General features: G+C 35.7%; 1 protein-coding gene across 5 annotated transcripts in view; it reads right to left on the bottom strand.

Moving 5' to 3' along the window:
- The window catches only part of Adgrb3 (adhesion G protein-coupled receptor B3), a 697,560-nt gene that overhangs the window by 40,476 nt on the left and 629,206 nt on the right, over positions 1 to 27,878 (bottom strand). For 4 of the 5 annotated variants that reach the window (XM_013072656.3, XM_004846114.4, XM_087204896.1 and 1 more), the window contains 6 exons: positions 18,016 to 18,166; positions 15,555 to 15,624; positions 12,951 to 13,017; positions 10,589 to 10,674; positions 4,767 to 4,865; positions 4,293 to 4,464 (listed from right to left, as the gene is read on the bottom strand). In XM_013072656.3, the coding sequence (XP_012928110.1) occupies positions 4,293 to 4,464; positions 4,767 to 4,865; positions 10,589 to 10,674; positions 12,951 to 13,017; positions 15,555 to 15,624; positions 18,016 to 18,166 (645 nt within the window). The remainder of the gene's footprint in view (positions 1 to 4,292; positions 4,465 to 4,766; positions 4,866 to 10,588; positions 10,675 to 12,950; positions 13,018 to 15,554; positions 15,625 to 18,015; positions 18,167 to 27,878) is intronic. The other variant, XM_013072655.3, reaches the window with a different exon arrangement.

The raw sequence follows: 27,878 nt of genomic DNA on the forward strand, positions 1-27,878 counted from the left end.
AACCTTGGCCCCAGTCTTCCCTATGGGAGGATACAAAGCAGTCTTTGTACGCTAACGAGCCATATGCAATTTCCCCACAGGCAGTCAACTTTTTGGGTCCACACAACTCTCCCTCTGAATTGCATTTGATGCAGTATGGACTCTTTCCAAATTCTGTCTAGAATCACTACCTGGCTTCATTTTTTAAAAAGTGGTTTATTTTGGGAGGATACCAATTTTAGATTAGATATGGAAGTATGCATGTCTCATATATTCATTATTATGTGCTGAGAAATGATTTTTTATCTGTATCCTTTATAGATATAATAAAACGGAATGGAAAATTGGCAAAAAAATGAAAGTGGAAAAGGAAGGGACAGAGAGAGAAAGAGAAGGAGGAAGGCAGGGAGGGAAAATGGGAGAAAGTGCGAGAAACAGGGGAAGAGCCAGACAGGGGGCAATTCATGTTTATTTTAAGCATTTTGCTACAAAATTGCTTCACAGTTTTGGATGAAGACTTTAGGACCTCATCTGGTGCAGCCTAGACCTCCTGCCAGGGCTTGGGAAGGGAGAAGAGGAGCTTGGCCCGGTTACTGGAGTTACAGAACAGCCACAGGATCTTCACACACTGGCACAACAAAATTATCCATTTAAGTACTTTCCTTTTTTCCTTCCATTTAGTGAAAGGGTTTTATCGTAGCCTATTCTGTATCACAATCTTGTTATTTTCCCTCTCTGACATCAAGCTGTAAGATTGTCTTAGAGCCAGCACAGCCAGGGACAGAGAAATGAGAAGAATGTGCAGGCACCAAGAAAGGGTTTCCTAGCAACAGTAACTATTTCAAAGGCTTCATAACTCCTGTGTTGTTTTAATTTCCATAGCAATGTGGAGAATAGTACATAGTGTATGTTATTATCTGCCCAATGCAAACAAATTCTAATCAACAAATGATGGATAAATGGCAAGAAACATCTATCTTTGTTCCAACAGATTCTGTCTTATTAGCTGTTATACACATTAGCTTCTAAAATCTAGGTTTTGTTGCTGAAAGCAATGTGTTGTGATAAATCATATGGTTCAATTTTTAAAAATTGTTTTCCCCTTTTTTTATTTTCTTTCTTCCTGCCCCAGAGGCATTAACTAAAGCAGTTCAAAAGAAAAAGGTATTCAAGAAGAGAAGAATCTATAGGTTTTAAGAATAAAAAATTTAGGAAATGTAATCATTAAGAGGTCAAGTCTGGCAATCCGAACAAGTTAAGCAAACATTCAATTTGTTTTTTTAGAAAAAGTAAGAGGGTTATCATTGAGTTGGCAGTACTGCAGTGATCTTTTCTGACTTCTTTCTTGATTAGAAATTATTTTCACTGTAAAATTAGACCCACTGAAAACAAAAGCACATTTAAAATAAGTTAGGCTCCATGCAAACCACATTCTAAATGTCACAATTAGAAATTTATTTTCTTGTTCTTTAACTGCAAGGCTAGTTTCCAGCTTCCTCCACAGAAAGAATACATGAGCAAATACAGGTAAAGCCTTTTGAATTCATAGTAAAGCAATCATCAAAGGTTAAACAGGGCCAAATTATGTTAGGGTATCTCAAAAACAAAAACAAAAACATAGAAACAGAAATATGTGTGGTATATATCCAGTCCCTAAATAAAAAGACTTACTCTTACATTACTCACATATTTTTAAGAAAGAAAAATATATATGAGTGATCCGGGATTATTGTGAAGAAAATAAAGTGAGAAAGCCATAGACATAAAACAATAGTCCTGTGATCCCCTATGGATCATCCAGCTGATTAAGAACTATTATTAATTGTGACTCAATATTTTATGTGTAGCTCTCTATTCCATTTTCTTCGGGGTATTTTATTGTTCAGAGCAGACAGAATGGACATGGGAGGAGGTTTCTTTCCTCTTAGACTATAGTCGGGGTCATGGTAATGTGACACCCTTGGCCAGTGTCAAGCCATCACACTTAGATGTCAACGCAATGCTGTGGGCCGAGGAAGTCTTCTGTGACATGAGGTTTGTTTGCAGCAATAGATTTCCTCTTAAGTATTTTAAAAGAGAATACCTTGCTCTACAGCCAAAATCCATGTGTTTATACCAATATTTCAGAGTATTTTTAAGCTTCAGTGTAAAAAGTAAAGGAGATATGTGATTTTTAATTGCAGTGCTACAATTAAAGAGTGCTATGAAACTCTGGCTTTAATTTATTAGTTATAAAACTCTTTAATTTGAATTAATTATTGAAATGAAACAATAAAGGATATAATATCTGTATTTTATTCCCCATTAATATAGAAAAAATGTACTTACAGATAACTATTTTACTAGAAGCATCTAATCCTCCACTTCTACTTAATTATCCTTAAATCATGTTTTTGATGTTTTCTAGTCTAATTAGCAAGTATGGAAAAGTTCAGATGGAAATGAAAAATTTTTGTGCCAAATATTTTTCATGTGAGTAGCAAAAATTTGATAATAAGCCATCATATCTGGTACATACAAACCTGTAGATTTTTATTGTATCCTAAGACTACCTAGAAATCTTATTTCTGAAGAAAAAAGAGAATTCAGAAATTGTATTTCTGAAAAATGAGACGCTTATTTAAAGATGGGATACTTTTTTATTCCATAACAACAAAGGTATTAATATCTTCTGAAAATTGTATGTGGGTAGGTCATATACCTTACTGAAAGCTTGCAATGATTCCTCCTTAATAGTCAATCAAAATCACATTATGTGTCTATTCATTTTGAACAATTTTCTTACTTAAAGATATTAAAGACAATGTTAATACAGAAGGCTCGCAAGATAGTTATAGTTAGAAAAGAATATAACCGAAATTATTCAATTTCCTTTTAACTTGCTCCCATTTGTTATGTAAGGAATTTGATATGTGGAAGATTTTAATGCTAACACTTTAGTAGAAATCTGTGTGGAGGGAATAATGTTTGGTGACTACAAGCTAAGTCAGTTTTTTCAAATGATGATATGTCCCCTCCTTTTGAATGATGAAATCTCTCTTCACCTGTTTTCATTGTCTTTCATTATAGGCTGTTCTTAGAATACAGCCGAGGGCCACTGCTGATAACTGCATCTTACTGAAACAGTGCAGAAATATTGTTCTCTCCCTACTTGGTAAATCAGGTGAAGACTTTGGTTACCTTTGCATATCGCTGGAAAAACTATGTGGTGTGTACTCGTATGCACCTGTATCTTTTTCCAATGTGTACAACATAACAAAGTTCTCAAACAAGCTAGATAATGTAAAATGACAGAGTAGACCATTTTTTCAAAATCACTAGAGTGGCACTGTGTCAGTGTTTATTTTAGTCACCACTTATCATCAGAGTAAATGCTAAGATGACTCATAAACATTGCAAATACTATGTCAGTGCTTGCAAGCATTTAGAGTAATTTTCACACTGGTTGGAAAACAACATTTTACCCCTAAACAACTTAAGCCTTCAACTTCATCAGATGGGTGCGGTGCCGGTTAGGGTCCCTACTAGGAAGGGTGATGTCTTTCTTCCCCCACTTCTTTGTTTTTTGTGTTTTTTTGGTACCGGAGATCGAACTCGGGGCCTTGCACATGCGCAGCAGGCGGCGAAAACACTGAGCTAAATCCTCCGCTCTTCCCCGACTTTTGACAATGAACTTCAGTCACCTCTGGGAAATACTGTGATTAATGCTTTCTAATTCTTAGGGACAATTACTACCTATTGTGCCCCACTATGTACACAGTTTTATATTTCCTGAACATAAACATCTATATTGAAATCATTAATCATTAGTATCCTTAGTCACAATGTAGTAGGCAAAAGAAATATTCATTAATCTTCAACATTTTCTATCTAAAATAAGATTAGTTGAGATGAGAAATGAGGGCGTGCTGCAGTAGAAGCAAAAGTTAGGGAGTGTGTAAGAAACTTCATTTTGTTACATTTATGAGAAATGTCTTTAAAAAATGTCACTTTGCCTGTTCACCCACCAGTTTCTCTAACAGATCTATCTCACTCCACGTGGCCTCTTTGGAATCTAAGCATCCTGGTTTGTGGCACCTCTGGCTGTGTTTTCCTCTCATAAACCCATATATTTTAATCTGTCACTTATGGAGTGCCAAAGGTCTCCCTAAACTACTCCTTAAATGCTTCTCTTCTGCTTGGAATCCTAGGCAGTTGGCAATGGAGCAGACCAACTTTAATCTGAAGGTCAAGATATTAGAGGACCATTCTTGCTAGCAATAATAGACCCTTCCACTCTCCCTTGTGCTTCTCACAAGAATTATAGTTCTCACCTCTCTCCGAAGAATGCAGTGGACCATGACTATCACAAAGCCTTGCAATGAATCAAACACAGCAAAAAGAATCTGAAACAATATGGAACGTTTGTCCGTCATGGCTAGAACTGCAGACATCCACGTTAGAGCCAGAAGAGGCAAAACCACGCAGGAGCTCCAAAGAGAGGCCCTGTGGGGAGAAAAAGAAAGCCACATCAGGCAGCTGTGTGCCCCGCCCCAGGCCAGCGCCGCAACCCCAGTCAGCAAAGCATTCTTGTCAGTGGATCCCAGACCATTAACTTGGAAACCACAAGGCTGATAACTTGATAATTTGAGAATTTTATTACTTTACAGACTATCCCACAATAGTTATAAAGGCAGTTGCCAATGATAAATATTTAAGTATTAGCAAACGCAATTTTTTCATCATAGCATTTTCTCACATGCACCGTAACGATTTGTAAGGAGAAGATGTAAATGACTGGGACTAACATGGCGTTACTGGCGGTGGTGGCTGACAAAGCTGTTGTTGAAACTACTCCACACTTGGCACATTTGAGCGTCAAACCGCTATGAGGCTCACTCATCTGACTGCAAACAAACAGAACACCCACAGAAAGAACAAAATATTGAATCGTCACCAGAAAGTCTGCTGCTGCAAGTTAGCTTTTAAATACGACTTCATGCAGAAAGTACATTTATCACAGATGAATGAATGCTCTATCAGTTTAAAGATGCATTTATACTACATATACCCTTTTAACATTTAGCTTTTCAGAATCGGGGCCTTCACTGCATGCAAAGCATATTTCCACCATTTACACCATAAATGGCCCTTTGTCTGTAGCTCAGTATTGCCCAATACACTGAGTTAAACTTCAGCATGTGCTTGTGTAGACACAGATGTATTCAGACTTGTAGTAATCAAATTTGTGAGGACGCCTACAGTCTAGGATTCTCACTGTCTTTTCATGAAGCACACACATCGGTCATAACCTGAAAGGTAAGCATTGATCTCAGAAGGCCAACGGAGGAAAGTCTACCTCACATACAAATATAAGGGTTAAGATGTAGTTTTTATCTCAATACATTCATAATTGAAATGCTTCATAATCTCCATGTACTGTCCATATTTTAGGATGCTTTTAATATAGGGGCTGATAAAATGTGATGAGATATTAGTTATCATGAAACCTGTGATCATTTTCCACTTTAATAGAACACATTTAACATAATTTTTAAGTTCACAATATTCTCTCTGAACATTTGTCATAGAATCCAGCTTCATAATCTTTAAATGGTCTATTCTGGCCTAAGACATTCTGTAGGTAAATTCAGATTTGAATAATTTAGATTTCATCTACTACACCAGAGAAGAAAAAATACGCTATGTAGAAAAACTTGACATGCAGTTTGTTTGAGAAAAGGGTACTTTGAAAAATGATGTGTTTAATAGAATATAAACCACTTAGGAAAACAAAAAAAGAAATCATTCGAATCGCAATTCAAAACACTTTGAAATAATTTTCTGTGGTAGACATTTCTAGTTCTTTTCCATGTGAAGTTTATGCCTGAAATATGTTTGCCCTGTAGGTTTTCTAAATAATGTTGTAATGGAGTTTCATTCCTAGGAAAATAAAAGTGGCAAAACAGAGAAAAGGTTAAGATGCTCATAATTTGGAATGCCTCATTTCTTTTAATTAAGTATGCTCATTTGTGCTTCTATGAAATGACAAATCTGAAAGCTATTGTAGATTGACCAGCAGACCTCATGAGAAAAAAAAAATCAAACCTTTCAGAGTTGTATGGGTAGAGGAATATTATATTAAATCGCTTGCTCTAAATGATACAACCCAGAGCATATGTACCAGCCACACGTACCCCAACTTTTTGAATGTCTAACTGATGGTCTACCCAATGTAGTTTACAGCCAACCAATAGGCATACCAGTTTGAAACCGCTCCTGAAGGAGCACCTGACCTGGGATCTCTTGGTGGCTGCACATAGCTGTCCACCTGACCCCTTCCTCAAAGACTAATTTAAGAGGACCAAGCTACCTATTTCTTTTAAAGCTCCACAGACTGTTCTTGTGAACTAACAGAAGCAGGCACTGCTGCTTTAACGATTTTCATTTCTGTAAATTTGTTATGTTTGAGCAGTATAATCCTTATAAAGCATGACTTAGTCATTTAATCCTTTTTTTTTTCTGGTATGGGGGATTGAAGTCAGGACCTTGCGCTTTTGAGTCAGATGTGATGCCACTGAGCTAAATCCCCGGTGCTAGTCATTTACTTCTTTATCAAAGTAGATGGATTGTTTGATGTTTGTGTTTCTAGTATGGATGTGACTCTCAGTTTAAAAATACTTTGCTTTTAGGTTCTGAAACAAGACTGAAAAGTGAAAGAATACTAAAAAATAATTTGAAGTACTCAATACTAGCTTTAGCCCGGAAAAAATGTAGTTTAGTTTAAATATAGGCTTTTCTGATAATAATTTTAAATGAGTATTCAGCGTACTTATTTGTATTCATATGAAGCTAAAAGGCTTTGGAACTAACTATTACAAATATGGTTAATGCCAACTGGTTGGACAGCCTTGACATTCCATTTTGGATGTAAATTGAGTAGAAGATTGGTAAATTACTCTGGGCAGTGGAATATTTTTTCCTAGTTTATATGACCTTTCAAAATTAATTTAATAGGAAGGACACAGAGTCTAGATGCTAAATTGAGCTGCTACAATGAAAAATAAAATCTTAGTTCTTTGTTATAGAGGAAATTATTCATTTATTGAAAAGTCTTATCAGTTATTAAAAACAAAGTTAAATTAGCCATACAATCCAATGCAAACAATATCCACAGGGTACCATGGGAAGAACATGGTTCTTTCACTATTCCTACAAGTTTTTCTGTCTGTTCTGGTTATTATTATGGGTCTGAAATCTATAGGTTTTACTTCATTTCCTAATTTTCTTTAATCTTTTCTTTAGGAGAAAACCCCACAATTATTTGATTGTTTTATTGTTAATATTCTAAAAGTTTCACTGGAAAGAAAGTCCCCTCTTTTTGAAAAAGTCTCAAAAAAATTGTAAAGGACCCTGCTACACTGACTTCTGTGAATTTTAGATAGAGAAGACACAGCAATTTAAAATAGTACACACGAGAACTTCACTGCAGAAAAATAGAAAAAGTTAAATTTTCTGCTTAAGATATTCTAAAAAGATACATGTTATTTATTTTGTTTTCATTCTTTCCAATTATAATTTTTATATAAGCTGTATTGTTGCATAAATCTTCCTTTGGTAAATATATTTTATGTATTAGAAAAATTTAGTATGGTTGTGTGCTATATAACTTGTCAAGCTATTATTTGTTAAAGATTTATTCATTCATTCCTTCATAAATATTTATAAAGCCCCAGCTATACATTTGGTTGTTTCTAATAAATGATTACAAAAAGTATGAAAATGTACACATAAATAGAAAAAAAATGAGAGAAGTAATGTTTTGAAACTACCTTTGATTCTAAATCATAACATAGCTTCAAAAGTTATAGTTGATATATATTTGCATATTCAATCAACCTGAAATTGTCAATTTTTACAATTAAGGAAGTCAATAATTAAGTCAATCAGCTAGGATCCTGCTCATGTTTCTTTCATTTTGAGTGTTTGTTCTTGTGGTGGTTAGGGTGGAACATCCACTGGATTGGTGGTTAGGCTGGGGCATCCACTGGATTGATTTAGGGTTCAGCCTGAGGGATTGGTGGAGCATGTTTGGCATGTGTGTGGGTCATGGAAGCACAGCCTTGAGGGTGTCTGAGGATGGTCCTGGCCCCTTCCTCTCTGTCACTATTCTCTTTTCTGCTTCCCAGCCCCAGGAAGTGAACAGCTCTGCTCCACCTCGTCTTTCCACCACAATGTCCCTGCCTTGGTACCAGCCGTCTATGAACTGACCCCCTATTCTGAAACCCAGAAGAAATGAAACCTGTCTTCCCTTAAGTTGTGGGTGCTTCCTTTAAGCAATGATGGGAAAGCTGAAGCTGAATCCCACAGTTCTTAACTGTAGTCTTCATTACTGTCCTCGCTGCTTCTCTGTGAACTAAAATTAGACTCACTCAAACATCCATAGCTGCTTTTAAAATTTCCTTCAATCACACTTTGGAACAGAGAACAAATTTCAATCTATATTTACTTAGGCTAACATAGCATTTTATATTATGAATGATGTTTAATAATCGAGACATTAATTTAATTGCTCTTCTTGCTTTGGACAGTAATCAGAATTTGGCTTTTATAACATATACAAACGAAGCTCCTGTTCTTCTAGAAATGGCTTTTGTACCAGAAGGACACTGACTCAGTTTCACCAGAGAAACAGATGTGATTTGCAGGAATATTATTTAGAATTAGAAGTTTTAAAATTATAATTGTCTCATTAATATGCAGTGAAACGGATAATTTTAAATTCATAAGACAATGTCATTTCTTCTACACCTGTGTCATCTCTTACAAGGAGCTACACGAATCAAACTGAACATTACATAGTTTGATTAAATGAGAAGATAAATAGTGTGTGTGCATAAATCTTCAGTATTATATGTACACTTTTTGATTCTGCCATTTCTTTTCCTGACCTCATGTCATAGATGGTGAAGTCATGGATTCTTGATTCAGTCAGGGACTTGGAAACAATGTTAATCTTGGCTTCTTCATTTCATTCTTCACAAAATAGCCACTGTTTGTCGAGCAATTTCCTGTGATTTTCTACATGCCCTAATGAACGCTTTATATATTTCAGAGACTTCATGAGGCAAAAGTTATTTTCCCCATTAACAGATGAAGGGGCTGAGCTGCAAAGCATAAAGTAACATACCACAAGGTACACATGGTAGTAAACTGCAGAGTAAGCCTTTGCTTGACTTTAAAGCTTTATTTTGACCATGAAAACTCATCCTTTTTTGTTTAAATTATCCAAGTTTGTACCCTAATAGCTGAGCTGACTTTCTATAATCAGTACTCAGTCTGATTGGTTTGTTCTTGCATGACTCATCTGGACAGAAATAACTGAAGAAGCTATTACCCTGATCCCAACTACAAGAGGGAGAAGCATAAGATTCACTGTGTGACAGCTTCCGGTCCAAATGGAAGCCCGGGGTCCATACTAAGTTTAACTCTGCTTACTATGGCGGTCATGGAAATAATCTGTACTGGAAAAAACCTTTAAATGGGAAATGATCTTCCTTCAGGAAAGACCTTCCAGTGATGATTTTATTACACCATTGCTCTTCCAGTGTTTGATATGAATAATATCACATTTTTATATTGAAAGACATTAAAGTTAGTCTTTTACTAGGGAAAAGAAATGTTTGAGTTATCATACCTTATCAATCATTACACAGGTTATAAAGACACAAAGGACTTAAAATTCTTACCAGTAAGTGGTCAAATACTATGATTATTAAATAATACCATAAATGACTTTAAAAAGACAACAATTATAAGGGAATAATTATGTTTAAAAGGAGAATAGTTATTAGTTTCAAATGAGGTACAGTTTAACAAAAAGGCAGAAGCTATAAACTTTTATAAGAAAAGACAGGGAAAATCAAGGGCATCAATATTTCATTCATGTTTCTACAAACTTTCATGAGGTGATGATGTACATAACTTCAAAAAGCTATCAGTCTGCTTATGAAATATTTTAAGCCATTTCATATGGTGCTATTATAACAGTAAAATTAAGAGAAAGGATTTTTAACTTTGATAAGTGGTTAAAATGTTCAAGTAACAATTGTGAGTAACTCTGGCAAATTATAGTCAAAATATCATAAAAGATGAAAATACATGGCAAAGATAGTGTTGAGCAGTAATTATTTAAAGTGAAGATTTTTTTAAATATATAGAATTAACCAGATAAAATGCAGCATTTTCACTCCATCCAGTTGTGCTTGCCCCAGTTCAGTCCTGTCATACGCCAACACTGTGTTCAGTCTTCCCGCTATCCTTGATGAGCAAAAATAGAAGGGCTTTGAAAAGCCTTTCCTGAGGACCACTATTTTAAGTCTAGCCATAACATTTAATCTTCTTAACAGGAAATATGCACAAATATGTCCAGATTTTCTTATTGACATTACTTTTAAATTTTTGATCATATTACTTAAGAACAGTATATCCACAACTTTTGAATGATGAAATCTATCAGACACACTAATACTTCAGGAACAGAATTCAAAGCATAACTATATGCAGTCAGCGATGATCTAGAATTGGATCAATGGTAAATAACCTTCAAAATCCACCAATTGCAGCTTACCCAGCTCTGTGTTTGAGTTTTTTATCTAGGATCCCATCTCTGGAAACAAGTTTATTAAATACCAAAATGCCAATCACCATGTTGACCTGTCAAATAGAAACAAAGTCAACCTTTCAGTGATGTTGAACGAAATCAGTTCTCTATTTTATAAACATAAAGGCACCTGGAGATACATACTCACAAAAGTAGTGATACCAAGCACTTTTCAAACTTAAGTGCATAAAGGCATACGGAACAATTTAACACGGCTGTGTTACTTTAAATTTTAAAGTAGATGAAGTACTTTCCATTGTCATGGTTTGTAGTTAACATGGACTAATAAACCTTCAGTTTCCTAACTTCATTCTGGTAGCCTTCTCTCTGAATCGACTGAATAAAATCAGTTGGCTAAATGAGTTTTGCCCTGTGCCTAAGAGCCAAAGGATTTTGAATCCCGAGAGGAGGAGGCTAAGGTGAGCCCTGATCAGTCACAGGTGTCACTGCCGGCAGGGAGGACAGAGTGGCTGAACTCCCCAGGCTGTGGGGCTGTTCTTTCCTGTGGGTAGGAAGCATTTTGACACATTTCACTCTTCTGGGCAAAAGGGAAAGCCTATTCAGGAACCCACACCAGCACCAATTCCTAAAACAGATTTTAGTTAGCATTTTCTGAGACTCTTTTATTCTTAGTTAAAAGGCCTTTCACATAACACAGTTGAAATCAGTAAGATTTTCTTTCTCACATAAACTTGTAAAAAGCCACTGAGATAGACGTCCCTTTGCAGCAGCTGATAGGGATGGGCACTCACTGTTGCCTGACCTACAAACACCTACTGATAAAGGAAACCAGTCCAATGGAAAACCAAGACAATCAAGGGAAACATTCTCTTCTTTTTACTTCCCTTGCCCCTTAGCCATGATCCCTGGGAGATAGAATCTCAGTGCAATTCTTCTCCTTCTGCCAATGTAAATGGTGAATCTAAAGCTGAAATCTACTTAATCGCTGAAGTAAGGAAGACCCAAAGCACTATGTCGAGCAAGGCCTTCTTCAGAGTTTACTGATCAGGCACCATTTAATTTAGAGAGTACTTATTCACTGTTCTACTTCTAATTATTTGAACTAAAAGTGTATTCTATTAATCTACAGTGTAATTGTGAGGGAATTTAACACCACTCCAAAGACCTTGCTGTGGTGTTTCCATTATACACACATACTTTATTTCTTCATTTTAGGGTTATATGTATATTAACTTAGTGGCTTAGGGAAATAATTCAGCTGGTTAAATAAAAATTCAATGCAGTAGACAAAAATATGTCTAATAGTCTTATTTCTCCATGCTCTAACAATCATGCCTGGAGGCTTTATTTTTTCCTTGTGGATTATGGACAATTTCTGCTCTCTGTTACAGCTCAGAGAGGGAGAAGAAACTTTAATGAAAGAAAATCTCAAATATCCATGTTAATAAGAAAGATGCCACTAGCTCCCAGTTTTTTTAATGATGTTCAAGAAACCGAAGCGTCATTTTCTAACTAGAAATGTAACTGCACAGTGATAGGAATCTTTGTATTTAATTCAGACCACTTCTTTCCTCCTTTATTTTCTTCAAACACTGATTAGCCAAGAAATATTTGTGATCAATAAATTTCAAGGAGACAAAGAGAAAGGAAAAATGGTAGAAAATTTTGCATGTTACCCTAATTTGAAAACTTAAGAAATTAATTTTTTATTCCAAAAAAAAAGTTTAAAACACTTTATGCACAACATCTGGCATGGTTCTTAACAGAGGCTGATTTTGACTCCAAGGGAACATCAGAAATGTCTAGAGATGTTTGATTATCATAACTACAGAATGCTATGGGTCTGTGTAGTGAGAGGAGAGGATACTGCTAATCCCTGAAACAGACAGGACAGCCCACAACAAAGAAATGTCCAGTCCAAAGGTTTAGTGTCATTGAGGTTGAGAAACTCACTAAATACATATGTAGAGAGCTATAAATATACATGTAGACATAGATAAGGATATTGATATTCTATTAGTGGCAGCTTTGGAGAAATCTTCTTATTAATAACTACATATTAATAAACAATGAGATTACATACATTGAAAAGGAAGAATTTATTGAAACTTACTCAAACTTCTTCACAAATCTGAGATTACTATAAGAGAGATACCATACTCCCAAGATCAGTATTTTTCATTAATTAAAATATGAATATTTTTGAGCAATGACAGACTGAAAGCACTTGATATTCAAATAAAAATACCAGCTCATTAAACCTTAAAATTTGAACAATAAACACTTTAATCAAAACTGAAGTAGTTTTGGGTTTTTTTGTTTTGTTTTGTTTTGCCAAGAAATCAAGTAAGTTGACTTCAGTGTTTACCAGGACAACAGCGGCTGCAGGTCCGACAAAAGCGTACAGTAGTCCTCCTTCAAGAGACAGCCAGCAGCTGAAAACAATATTAAATAAGAGCTGACAAAAATTAGTGATAAGTACCCACCACTGTGTGACACAAGTAACTTAGATTTAGACATCTGGCCTTGTAATATAGGCATATTTTAAAGATTTATAATTAACACACACACAAACATACACAAGGTAGAAAAATCTAGAATTAGTAGAATTAGAGCTTTTGGTGAAGGAAAAGTGCTATGTACCCCTCACGGATGAAAATCCTTCATTCAGGGCCTTTCAGGCAGTTCAAACATTTAAGAAAAATTACTCTTGGAGTCATATTTCTGTATATTCTTTCATTACAAAGGTGGTTATTACTAAAATTTTGCAAAATGCTATTTTATCTACTTTATTAAATTTCTCAAACATACTTGAAAGCAAAAGCAGTGTGTTTTGAGGGTCTTGTGTGTGCTATTTACCTGCTTTTCTTGGAGGCCATTGAGATATTGGGAGAAACTAAGTTTAACAAACAACATTGCAGGAAGTGAATAATTTCCATTTGTATGCTTTTTCTCTGTTAACTTTACTGTTTCCCAGACTACTAAGAAAATTCATTGAAGATAAGCTTTTGAATAAAAATAAGTGCAGCTGTGCTTGTTTCAAGGACTAAGTGCACCAAGAGATGTGGGTTTGCACACATAAAGGCATAATAGCCCATTTGGATAAAGATATTCACTCTTTTGAAGCAGAGAGAAATGAAGAGGCCCAGGGCTAAGATGGCAGCGCTGCAAGATGGCACCTGGTGCAGGCGTAGTGACCATGAAGGAAGGGAGGAAGACTGTGGTTTTTTCCTGCTGAAGTAAAGCCATGTCCGCCACTTCCTGGAACTCGTTTTTGCACTTTTAGCCATTGTACAGTTTCTCAGTCCACAAAATCAGCAGGCTGTCTTCAAAAGTAACAACTTTACCCATTAACTGATCTCTATCTGTTCTAACAATAACTTGCTCCATATTGATTGTGGTTCCATGACTTAGGCATTCATCACAACTCACAGAACTATACACTTAACAGGGTGAATGTTACTTTATGTACATTATACATTGATTACAATTTTAATCTACTGGTAATATATATACACACAATACACATATCAATTTACATATTAACAAATACATATATATTTATTGAAAGTCTGAATATACTTATATAGCTTTTTGCCATCTCAGTAGACAGATTAAAAAATTTTTTTCCTACTTTGGGGTAGGCAATTGTATTTTTAGTTTTTATAAAATACCTGAAGAAAAAAGACCTTAGTTTGACAGAACACATTGAGCCATTATCTCAGAGACTGCTACTAAATTTCTACTATATTTTTGTGTAAGCTCTTCTTCAAATTCATGTTTAGCTTATCTCTTAAGCTACAGTAACAGATTTAGTATCTCTTTGAAGTTATTTTTCTGCTAAGGGTTATTATGGAAATTTATAGTCATAAAATCAATACATGACTCATGTACAGTATTTGGCTTTAATTATAAACTCCTTGAAAGTAAGAACTCAACACCTATAATCCTATTTCTTTTCATATTCTCAGTACGGTGCCTGTCTTTCAAATACTGGATCCATGTCAAAATAGTTAAGTTATTACAAAAAGTAGTAACTTAAAGGTAATAGTACAACAGTAAGCAGTATTTTGCAATAAATGCTTTCAAAACTTTTTAATAATATAGATTGCATAAGAAAATCAAGCACTTTGATAGCATAAACTCTTTAATCTCTTAGGCAGCTTCATTTGGGTGGGCAGGTCGTATCATGTTCCCTTTTGAATGAGCCCAGAGATAGCTTAATTAGCAATGATTTCTATCCCCAACCTGAAGACAATCAGAACATCACACTAAAATTTATGCCTTCGATGAGATGCATACTCTTTCCTCATTTCTCAATTGCCTCCTCAACATGATAGCAAATGCCACAATATATGAAAATGCATAATTTAAACTTAAAATACGAAATATAAACTTCACTGCAAATTCTGATTGAATTTCTCAGTAGGATAGTTTTAAGATCGGCTGTCATACCTTTCTCTCTTTTAATTTCTTCCATCGCTCAGGTATTTCCTAATACAGAATCTCCTGATGTTCCTGAGCTATATGCTTTACTATGCATTACCCTAAAATAGCATCAAAACTTGACCTGACATAGCAGGATGTGGTTAATAACCATACACATTATCATCAGTGATACTAGAAAATCAAGGCAGAGTCATCTGCTAAAAGGAAACTGTGTCAAGATTGTCCAGTTCTTTCAAAAGAAGTATTTGAGGTTGAACATGCAATACTGAAATATTTTAAAAAGCCAAATACATGGGTCTTACTAAGACAATGAAATGAGGATCCTGAACCTTGCCACATCATTTCTCCATTAACCTGTGTACCTTTAAGCCGACTTCCACTGTTGCTTACTGATGGGGTTTGTATCACTGTTAGTGACTTGATGACAAAATGCCAGCCACCAGAAATGTCAACTAAGACAAACGAAGCCTGTTGGATGATCTATTGAATTGTAAATATGGTTTATCACTGTGGATGGACTTACTAGTGGTCAGTGCCGTAACCTTTCGTCCTGGTGAAGCCCACTGATGTGGCCACCACTAACGCTGGTAAACCTGCAAGAAAAGCAAGGTCACACTTTGTATTCAGCAAGAACCCCAAGTACCCTGGGCCAAGAAGAGCCAAGACAAAGTCCAGATGCTTTAATCAGAGCTAGCTTTGGACAAATCACTTCACAAAATATGTGTCCATTACAAACTTTCTTTCAAGTGCAAAAGTGTGAGAGCTGCAGCTGGGTTTTAAACAAGGTGCACTTAAACAAGGTTACAGCCACTTTGACATGAGTTTAAAGGGAACTGATAACAGAGATTTTGTATGTCTTTTAAGTTATCCATTTTCTAATTTACACTGCTGTAAAGGAAATTTAAAGTGATAAAATCAGAAAGGCAAAAGCTGGATGTCTCGGTGTGATGGAGTATCACAGAAGGAGAACACAAAGTTGGCAACACATGGACCCATATCAAGTTGTGCTTATAATAGAAAAAAATGAATTTATTAGTTAACTCTTTCTTTCCAATTTATCCATAATCACAAGAATGTAGGAACAGGAAATTCACTTACCTGTGCATCTGTACCTCTGTTTTACCTTAAAACTTCTTTTACTTTATGTGAATCACAACTCATCCAAATTTAATGGAACATCCCTATGTTTTGGTGAACAGAGGTTAGTTTAACCTACGCTGTTTAAAAGTGTTTTTTTTTTTTCTTTAAGTTTTGGTCATGCTTTCTTTCAGAAAGATCATGTTTGCCTCTTCAGATTAAAAAAATCTATTCTTTAATCATCCTTTTTCATCCCCTCTACCAGTCTTCTTTCTTCTCATTTCTCATCTTTCCTGCTAGTCCTTCTTCTGTGAGCCTTCACTAGTGATGTTACATTCATTCAGGAGATTTAATGACAAGAACCACGGGACAATATCCCAGAGGATCTGCCATTTTTTTATCAATTACTGGAGACTACATATATAAAATATAAATTGAATATATAGTCTTCTCCTTACCCTGCTCTTCATCCTTCATCCTGCATGTCATTTGTGACATTTTCTATCGACTGAACCAAATTCATTAGAAAAAAACTTTCTCCTAGGTAAGAACCAAAGGATTAATGGTCTTCATTTGATACAATTTGGATTTTTTTTCTAATTTCATTACATTTCATTTGCTGTACTGCAACTCATATGCCACCATTTTGTCCAGCCATTTCACTCTGCTACCCAGAGTACTTTAATATAGCAGTAATTTTGGAGGACAGCTGTAAACCCTCTCTTTAATACCTTTAGTAATGAGTTTAAATAAAGTAGTTATTTGTCTTGGAAATAGCCACTCTTAACTCTTTGTTAAGAAAGATGTTCTTTTGCCTAAATTCTGTATTTCTTAGGTCTATAGTACTAATTCATGACAAACTGTTCTTTGATTTGATACTTGTTCTACTTTAGAAGACCTCTGTCATGAAATCTGGACAAATATTCTATGAAAATCTAAGTAGAACACTTTGACTTCTTACCTGCTTTCCCAGAGAGTCCTAATACATTAAATATGAATACACTGTTATTGAAATTTGAGGGATAATCTTTAAGTACTCTTGATCCTTTTTTTGTCACATAAATTATTTTTGTGTCATAACAAGTCCATTTATCTGTAATTCCCCAGGTTCCCTCTAATATCCTATTCATGTCTTCTGATACAGTAAGTATTTGTCTTGAATTTAGCCTAAAATTTCCCAGTTGTTTAACTGTGTGGGTCTTTTAAAACTCAAAGACAAGTCATAAAAATAGTTGGGCTTTCTTCCCCCTGAAAACTACATTTTTAAATTAAGTAGGCTACCATTAGAATTGGCCCTATGAACAGTATTGATCTTTGAAAAGTCTGAGTCATGAAGTAATTTGAGAGTAACTTTTCCTAATAAAGTCAGACTAAGAATTAATTACTTCTCAGTCTGGCAGCAATTCTGTTTTTTTTGAGGACCCTGCTACCTATACATGAAGTTTCTCTTGTATTCTAAGTACCTTTCTCTTTGTGGTATGAATGGCTTTATTCTTTTATTGTTTCGTGATTTCTTAGAATAGAATCCTCAAAGAATTTTGAGGGGGAGAGGTGAAGACATGCCTACTGAGCCATCATGCTTTGGTTTTGAATTTTTATGACACTTTCAGTTATCAGGAAGAATTAAGAGAGAATATGTTGTTTTTCTGTAGGCTTCTGGTCTCCTGTCCCACCATGCAGACACTGTTGATTGTCAGCTGACTACCTATGTGGGCATTCAATATTCAAACCATTTAAAAATTCCACGTGATGGTTGAACATTTAAAAACACCCACTCTCATGCATTTCCACTTCACACATCAAATTAAACAAAAGTAGTCTAGGGATGATCACTATCTACTGCTTGGTAACACAGATGCTCAAAGTCATCTTAATAGGAGCATGCGAGGGTCTATTAGTGTGCTTACCCCATCCAAGGCACAGAAAGCGTTTCCTTATGAGACGTGTCCTGATTTTTCCGGTCACAGCCATGTATGACTGCCACGCCTCAGTTAAAACCCAACAGAATGAAGCCAGGAAGAAAAAGTGCAAACATGCAGTGGTGGTTGTGCAGATGCTCTGTGGAGATAAACAAAGAAGACTCAAGCTGAGCCTGGATGGGACTTGTGTCCTTCAGGGGATAACAGCTTCTGACTTTTTACTTCAAACATCTCCCTCTCTGCAGCACCAGAGTCATTACTTCCAGAAATTAGACACCCTGCAGTCTTTATGCTGCATACAATGTCGACAATAGAAAAAAGCGTGTCCTAATTCCATGTGTGTGTCCAGTTTCTTTTATGAGAGCCGAGAGTAGAAGTTTAGACTCAAGAGAGATTAAAATTACTTCTTTATTGAGTTTTTTCCCATAAAATATAATTGTGGGAATAGTCTTTTCTTTGGTTTAATTTAAGGTATAGGCACCTTGAATAATTATTTGGACTACATTTTTTATCTTTTCTTTGTACTCAAGGATTCTCTTTTGTTTTTTTATCAGTGTTGATATTAAGATTATATTTGTGAGCACAACAGCCTTACAAAAGGAAAAATTACTTTGCTTTTATGTGTGTGATTTTCAAGATACAACAGCAAAGTGAAAATAAGTTTGGCTAACAGCCTAGAACTAAAATAACATATGTATTTTAAAGAACTTAATATTGTACTTCAGTGTTATTACATTGCAATATGTGTCCTAATTAAGTAATTTTGGAAAAGTCACTTGCAGTACAGAGCCATGATTTCATAGATTTTTTTTTCCATGCAACTGAATCATTCTAAATGCAATGATCTTTAGTTGTGACTTGTCTGCCAAAGATCAGCAGTTTCATTTTGGTAAAGGCTGCCACTCATTTCACTATTGGTATAATTTCTTTGTGTAAATCTTATCCAAATGCAAGTCATAACCATCAACAGAACTAAGACTTTTTGTCAATCTCAGTCTTGGCTGTTTTCAAAATTTCAAAACAGACAAAGATAGTACAAGTAAAAATAATATATAAATACCCCAAATTAAATATATGGAAATATCAACTCCTGGGCTGGGGATTTAGCTCAATGGTATCACACCTGCCTAGCAAGCACAAGATTCTGAGTTTGATTCCTGGGACCACAAAAAAAAAAAAAAAAAAAAGTATCGACTCCCATCTTTCTACTTCAACTCCAATCAGATACTAAAGCAGAATCTCAATAGAAATTTTTTGGACCAAATTATTCATATTGGTTACTTATTCCATTGAAATTCACAAGATATTAACTTAGCTTCCCAGTTCTTTTAATTCTATGCAAAGAACTTTACTGTATCATGTTTATCACATCCTGTTGTCATAGTGATGAGAGGAAATGTGTAGAAGTTGTGTACCACGGTACTAGGTATACAGCCAGTACTCAGCCAACTGTAACTCTTATCTTAATTATTATAAACAGTGCATGAATAGATGTTACCAGTCTTCAGCATGTGATTCCTTATTTCATATAGTACTTACATCTACTTAGCGCTTAAGTTTATGGTCAACATGATAACTTCCAGTATGACAGAGCCACGGTTTCTTTACCACGCTTCTTTTCCCTTTACCTTGTCTCAGGAATAATGTAGTAGCTCTAACCAATCCTGATTCCTTCTGCACTTGGGACTATGGGGCTTTTTGCCAAGTTAAGGTTTAACACCTGTAACAGCACCTCTCTGCTCATACCCGGTGTATAGTCCCATTTTGAATCTCAAAGATAATTTCTCCAGGGTCTATTTTTTTTTTTTTTGGTACCAGGAATTGAACTCAGGTCCTTGTGCTTGTGAGGCAGGCAGTGGAACCACTGAGCTAAATCCCAGCCCTCCAGGGTCTATTTGAAGAGCAGTTATTCTTCTTAATTTAGCTTTCATTTCCTTCCACCAATGTGTCTCCTCTCAATTGTGTGTTCTGGCAAAGTTATTCCTGTTCTATTTTTAAACAATCAGTAAGTATTTTATTGAAAAATGTAAAAATGTTAACAAGTTAGACCCTAAATGCTGGATGCACTGAAATTTCATAAGAAAAATGAATACAGAAGTTTTTAAAATTTGCTCTCTATAATTTTGGACTCGCTGACCCTTACTTTAATACTAATAAAAATTGAAGTAGATATAATTTGGGGCTACTGACATATATTTCAATAAGTCCTGTCTCTTTGGATAATAATAAGGTCACAGCCTGTGGGGAGAATGTATTGTAATTAAGGAAGTATGGCCTCTTTCTACAGCCAATAGCATTTACTATGGTGAGACAAAGTCATATGTCTTAAATTCTCCAAGTTGGGAATAAACCCTATCAAATTAAAGGAAGAGTATATGTGGACTAGAGTGGGTTTAAACTTGCAAAACTAATCTTTTATGAAGAATGTAACAAGAGCTATGATTCTAAGAAATAAAGGGAGCTGCAGTATCCCTCATCATCATATAGGGAAACAATATACAATTAAACCCTTAGCACAATGAAACACATTGATTTCTTCTGATGTGTTAGATATACTCATTTGTAATAATACAAAGAGTGTTTTTAAAATACAGTAATTTTCAAATGACCTCTATTACTTTCCACATTTGTTACATCAGCTTCACAAGAGTACCCATTCTAATCTTCTGGGTTTAGGATGATTGATTTCTCCACTCATGTAACAAAAATCCCACATCAGCAACTGAGCAAGCATTTGTATCGCTGCTCAGACTGAGGCCTTTTCCATTTACAGTCCACAAACCTTGATTCTCTTTTTCTAACAGGTCCATATTGTGATGCCTCCTTGGTTATCACCACCACTGGACCCACCAGTACGAATGTGGGCATTACAGCTTTTTCTCCAGGACTCTGTGTCTACTCTTGACTTCTCCTAAACTGGAGTGCCACAGCTCACCATTCTCAGCGTGAGACTCGTGAGCATTCCAAGCTTGCCATCTAATTCTTCAGTTTTGCTCCCGTGCCCAAGCCCAGTCTACGTAGTCTGATCAGGTCTCAACCGTGTCACAACTGATGAATGTTAGGGGGATATATGCAATGTGAAAATGGGTTCACGACATCTCATTGCTTCTACTTGTTATCCTCATGTACATCTTTGGCCCCACGTCCTTAGAGACTTTCTTAAATAAATGACAAAAAGAAGTGTAAAATGTGATGAGCTATAGGCCTGATACATACCATAAAGCCCCAAAGCAGAGAAGTACAGACTGCAGATGAACAGGACTCAGACACTAGGTGCTAGGAGCAGGAGGAAGATGCAGGAAATAGAAAAGAGTAATGACACGTGGGTGACACACAGTTCTAAAACACGCTTAATGGTATGGCAGAAGGAAGAAATGGAGAAATGCAGGGAAAGATAACAGCTAAAACAATACTACAGGAAGATTTCTCAGAACTTTACAAATTTCTTGGCTGTAGGATAGATTAAAGATGAAACACACACACACAAATACAACACACACCAGACACACACATGCACTCCTACTTGTACTATGATGAAATTTGTGAACATGGAGAATAAAGAGAAAACCCTCAAAAGCCTTCAAAATGAAAAACAACATTATTTAGAAAGAAATTGGAATCCCAGTGACATCAGATTCCTGTGAGCAATCAAGAAGCAATTGAAATATCCTCAACAGTGTAAAGGAAAATAACTCTGAACTTTGAATTCTACACCCAGACAAATGATTATTCAAGTGAGAGGAAGAAAGAAGAAAGAAAGAAAGAAAGAAAGAAAGAAAAGGTTGATTCTGAAATCAATATTTTTAGAATTAAAAAGAACTTAGAAGCATACTTCTTCAAGATTCTCTCTGCTAGAACTGCTAGACAATATAAACCATTAATAAGAAAAATAACTCCAGGAAAAGGGAATAAGATAAAAGAAGTGACAGAGTGAAGTAATAAAATATACTGCTTCTAAATAAATATTCATTGTGTATACACATAGCTATGTATCTGTACTTTTTTACACATAATCACATGGATATAAAATTCAAAATCATGTCAGTTACGGCTGAAAAGATGGGAGGCTAGTTAGAAGAGGGCACAGGAAATAAAAGTATGTTCTCAAGTATATTAGAGATACTGATTCTCTAGAGATGATAGAAAAATACGTTTGAATATAGATGTTGTCATTGTTAAGGTAGCTACACAAAAGTAGAAACAATATATTTGCAAAACAACAGAAAAAATTGAATTGAGAAATCTATGAGTGTAAAGGTGATAACAAATTAAAAGGACAAATTAGAAAAAATGATAAATAAGAAAAAATATGAAAACAAACATAATTCCAAACATCAAAATCACAGTAAGTAGAATTTCTTTAAATTCACTTGCTAAAAGTGTAAAATTTTTATGGTGGATAAAACCCCCTAATATCAGTAATGTATTTATGGGACAACCCTCAAATCCAATGGCATAGAACTATTGAGAATAAAGATATGAAAGTAGCTATTTCAAGCAAATGCTAATAAGTAAAAATCAGACATTACAATGTTAATACTGGCAAAACCACCAGCAGTGCTAAAAAGGGACAGCACTCTGAAGGTGCAGGTAGCCCATGGAGATTCAGAAGCGACACTTCTCTGTGAAACCAGTGGCAACTTTTCATAGTACATGAAGCAAAATTTCAGAAAGCCAAAAAATAAACTATCAAACTAAGATTAAAATGGGCATAGGAAACAGCTCTCAGGCATAGAAAATGGAGGAATAAATAATAGTATTTCAAAGAGCAAAGGTAATTTTTTTTACAGGACATGCATGAGATAAAAAACAAACTTCCATGGACTATAGAAGGTGGAGAAACTTGCTTTTATTAAAAAAATGAAAAACAGAATACTGAAATGAAGCACTTTAGAACAATATTTTCAAACTCTCAAGACTGTCAATATCTATATACCCTAATTTCAGTATACATAGAGAAATACAAAATTATTTGCAGTTATAGCAACATTTCTACAATCCTAGGCAAATTAAAGTAATTCCTCCGTAAAAAGCAATTTGAATTATTATGATAATTTCATCAATTCACACATTGATTTGTCTATAACAAATAAAGTAGAAGTCCATCTTGCTAGTCACATGGAACAAAACATATGTGAGAAATGTACAATATATTTGAGACACACTAGTAGATTCTCATATGTGGATGATGTAATAAGAACAAATCCCAACATCATCATAGTGAGTTCTAAAGCAGCTCTTTACAGAGCATGCTAATAAGTGCATATTTACACTACTAAGATGGTGGTAGTTCTTACAGATTACACATAAACTGTTTGAGGATGAAATTAAGGTAATAGATTTTGAAAAGTGATTTGAATAAAGGTTATATGTGCATTTGCACATAGTACATACTCCATAAATGGAGTTGTTTATAATAAAATCATAGTAGGAGCTTAGTCAAGTATATGAATTGGGTTTTTATTTGGTAAAACAAGAATATTTGAAAATATCTGGCAGCCCCTTAAAGGACAATGAGAAAACCAACTTACTGAACACGTACCCTGCCTTAAACACCAATTTTGCAGAAATGCTGCAATGGAAATATTCTACAAAGGAAGAAATGAAGCTCAGAAAAGTTAAGTAACTAACCTAAAGTTACACAGGTAACAAAGTAAGAAGCCATGCACTCATTCTACTATGACAGGTTACCTGTGCTCAACGGAATTCTGGCTTTGTTAATGTTAATTTTTATATAGTCATACCATACCTTTTTAAGTTGCTTCAAATTAGTTTTGAAACAATTTTGAATATAAATGATAAATAATGTTGTGACAAACAAAAGTTATATTAAGTGAGAAGTCCTTACTGCCTAAATTACCAACTAAAAGAGAGAAATGCACCATTTCTAGGTTGTACAGTTGTACAGTTGCCATCAATCTCGGCAGATGCACTCTGAGGTACCTGGACAGAACACCTGGATAAAACGAATCATTAAATCCAGTGTGTATCGGGAACTCAAGGTCATAAAATTAAATGAAAACTGCTGGGATGGTGGCACAGGTCTAATCCCAGCACTCTGGGAGGCTTGGGCAGGAAGATCTAAGTTTGAGTCCAGCCTGCACAACTTGCTCACTTAGTGAGATCCTGGCTCCAAATAAAAATGAAAAATGGTTGGGGATCTTGCTCAGTGGTAGAGTGCTTGGTTCAGTCAGCAAAACAGAAAAGAAAACAGTTAAATGAAAATGTTGATGACATCAAGGGCACAATCAGAAGCTTTTTGTTCATGTCACTTTATCCAACTTCCCTTATTTGATAGCTGTGATGACATGCTACACCTTCAAGCAATGCTATTTGTACAGAGTTGACAAATATCTTGCAAAGACACAGAAACATAACCTGTGCACTCTTCCTTTTGGAGGAGTGGACAATATTAATATCAGATAGAAAGAATACTAATCTCTTCATGAGAACTCTTGGTTTATCATTAAGCACAAACTGCAATGGTTGCTTAAGAGTTGCAGCACAAAGCTGTGGTGAAGTAGCACTATCGTTTCTTCAAACCACTTTAAAAATTTTTTTGAATTAAAATCGTTCTTACAAGACTGGCTCTCAATAAAAGAAATTGCAAATATAAAGTCATACATGACATCAAACAACTCAGTGAAGGAAACATAACAGTAGTTAATAGAAATGAGTATCTCAGACAATAGTAACTCATATTTACTAGAATTTTATGAATTCATATTAAAATAAAGGAGCATTATTAAAAAGAAAGCAAATGCTAGATAGATGTCAACCGTGATAAAAATCTGTTCCCAGATGTCAAAAAGATGTATCTCACAGAAAACATGCTCATAATTTGAAGACCTTGGAAAATCTGTCATACATAACAAGAAAAGTCTGCTTTTTTAAAACATGTCCTTTGGGAATCCAAACATTAGTGCACCATACACAGCAGATGCTTCACTATGTACTGATATCTCTAGGGTTAGGAAAATAACAGCTTTAGTAAAAATGAAATAAAAAGTAAAGCCATTTGCTAAACAAGGCCAAGAGTTCAACTAAAGCTTTATTAATAATTTGGGAATTCTAAAATGTGTTATGAGCTCCAAGGTACTGCTAAGAATCAATTTTCACTGTATTCTGTATTGGTAGAGGAAATAATGCAATGGTGGGTTTGCACCCTCAGGCCGTTCAGAAGTCCCTTCTCCACTCAGCAGTACTGTCCACTCAAACCAGGCATAACAGTGATGCAAGGATAAAGTTGCTTTCAACTCCTGACAAATGGTGCAGACAGGACCCGCAGGCCTGTTCCTGGGATTTCTAGACTTAGAAAATGTGTCTTTGTTGATTTGGGAAGCAGAAGAAGATAATACTTTTCCATCAAGAAAACATTATTTATTTATTTTGTCTGTCATGTTTGATCCATTGTCCTTTTGGTGTCATGAGAATATTTCAAAGAAATATTGGGATATATAGTGCAATGGAAATAATGCTTGATGTTGAGGCAGCATCATATGAAAAGATCATAGGTTCCAGTAGCAAGATGGTATTTCTCAACCTTGGCTGTACACTGGTATCACCTGGGCAGCTCTAAAAATGTGGATCTGTTAGTGTTATTCTCCAATTCCCAGGTTCTGATGTGATCTCTGTGGGGTGGAGCCCAGGCATTAGAATTGCAAAAGCTCCCTGGGTGACTCTAATGTGCATCCAGGGTTGAGAATCAGCAACTTCTGTGGTCATGGGCCGCCATCTGGCAACTGAGCTACCGAATGGTCCATCTTGCACAAGTCCCCAACTTCTCATAGCCCCCACCTTAACATTTCACAGCCTGGATTTGGGGCCTGTAAGATGAGACTGAACATATTTATTATGTAGGGTTATTGTAAAAGTTACAACAAATAATAAACTTTCTAGCTCTTGGTGGATTCTCAAAAGTATTAACATAGTGAATATTCATGCATTTTTTCAACCCATTACAGTGATTATCTAGACTTGGCCAATTATTAAAGTTCTAGGAAGGGTAACAGATGTGGAACGTCCTGCTATGACTTCATATTTTTACTTCGAATCTCACTAGAACTGATAGCCTTATAGGACGTGCTATGGAAAATGCAACCAAATGATTAATATTAGGAACAACTTTGGAACAGGGAAAAGTGGGGAAGAAAAGCCATGGCATAGTAATCCTGGCCTCGGTGGGGAGCAGGAAAGAAGACTCTCATTCCCATCCCATGTTCTTGCTTCCTACAGATACCTGCAAGAAAGCACCTGATATTGTCAAATAACCACTCAGTTATGATAAATGCCATCCTTGGGCTTGCTATGGACCTTTGAGTGTGAGGATTTATACAGAGGCCAAAGGAATTGTACTCCAAAGAAACAATTACAACCTTGAGATTGTACAGATCCACTTGGGCCTAATTTACAAATCCCTGTTTTCTCGTCTCCGAGCCATCCAACCTCAGATGTTTCAAGCCCGACACATTCCCAAATGAACTTTTTACCCTTCTCCTTAAGCTGACTCTTTTTTTCCTCTGAATACTACAATGAAAGAACAGTATCCTTCCCAACTAGAAGGCATCCTCCTATATCCAGTCAGGCACCAATTCCTATTGGATTATATCTAATCTTGCTATATTGATTCTACTGCCTTCATTTCCTTGATCCAGAATGAGGCCGTCACATAGTGTTGCCAAGACTCAGTGAAACAGTAAGATTGGTGCAATGAGATCACCTATCTTGTTTTTAATTAATACATGTTTGCAGTACACAATGATTACATTCACCTTGGGGAGTTGGTACAATGTACATAGTACAACTTAATTCTTTTTACTTTCCCTTCCCTTTCCTCCCCTCTCTCTTCTTCCATCCCTAGGTTCCCTTGCATTAGCAAAAGATCTATCTCCCTGTTTCCTCTCATCTGTCTTTTACATTGCTCTTTATATTGTGCAGTTTCTGTAATATGAGACCACCTAAACAATGGCTCCATCTTCATTGAAAGAAGTGGCAGAAGGTCCAGAGTAGTGTATGCCTTTGTAAGACGTTCCTGTTCCCTCCATGTGCCAATTAATCTTAAGTGCCCACTTGACTGGATTAAGAGACTCCACTGGACCACAGAGGTGCTCTGCCAAATCCATTGATCTTTAAAGTTGATGTGCCATTAGGAGGTGGGGACCAGTTGAAGGAGCTGGGTCACTGGGAGTATGTCTTCTTAGGGTGTATCTCTTGAAAGAACTCTTCCCTTGCATGCTGCTTCCACTTCTGAGGCATCATGGGCTCAGCAGCTTTGTTCTACCACATCCTTCTGTCATGGTGTTTTTATCTTTGAGCTGGTCAACCATGTACTGGAGTCTCTGAAACCATGAGTCAAAGATACCTCTCCTGCTTTCAGTTGTGGGTGTCAGATGTTTTGTCCCAGCAACAGGAAAGCTGACTAATACATTCCCCTCAACAAGTTAGTGAAAGAAAGATCTTAAAATATGTCTGGCACACTAAGTGCTTAATAAGTATGAGCTGTTGTTATCCATAGTTTTAAAATTATTAGATGGGGATGTGGCAATGAAAAATACTAAAGCGTGTTCAAATATAAAGAGTCTAATGAACTGAGAAGCTGATAAATCAGGAAAGAATGGATCATGTCAAGTTGTGTGGAGTGTGATGGAAACAAAACTTGAAGCACATGAGTAGGGTTGACCTTTGATAAAAGGACAGTGCCTCCTTGGTTTTAAATAGGAAAAAAGGAAGAAAGCTTAGGTAGAGATGTAGATATATTAGCATACTTTGTAGTGAGAAGATGACCAAAGAATTTTTTTTTGAACTAGGAATTGTATCAGACATTAAAGCTGAAGATGTAGGAGAGAAATCAG

The sequence above is a fragment of the Heterocephalus glaber genome, unplaced genomic scaffold (genome assembly GCF_053883595.1).
Source record: "Heterocephalus glaber isolate CG9 unplaced genomic scaffold, H.glaber_assembly_v1.0 deba00000594, whole genome shotgun sequence".
Lineage (NCBI taxonomy): Eukaryota > Metazoa > Chordata > Mammalia > Rodentia > Bathyergidae > Heterocephalus > Heterocephalus glaber.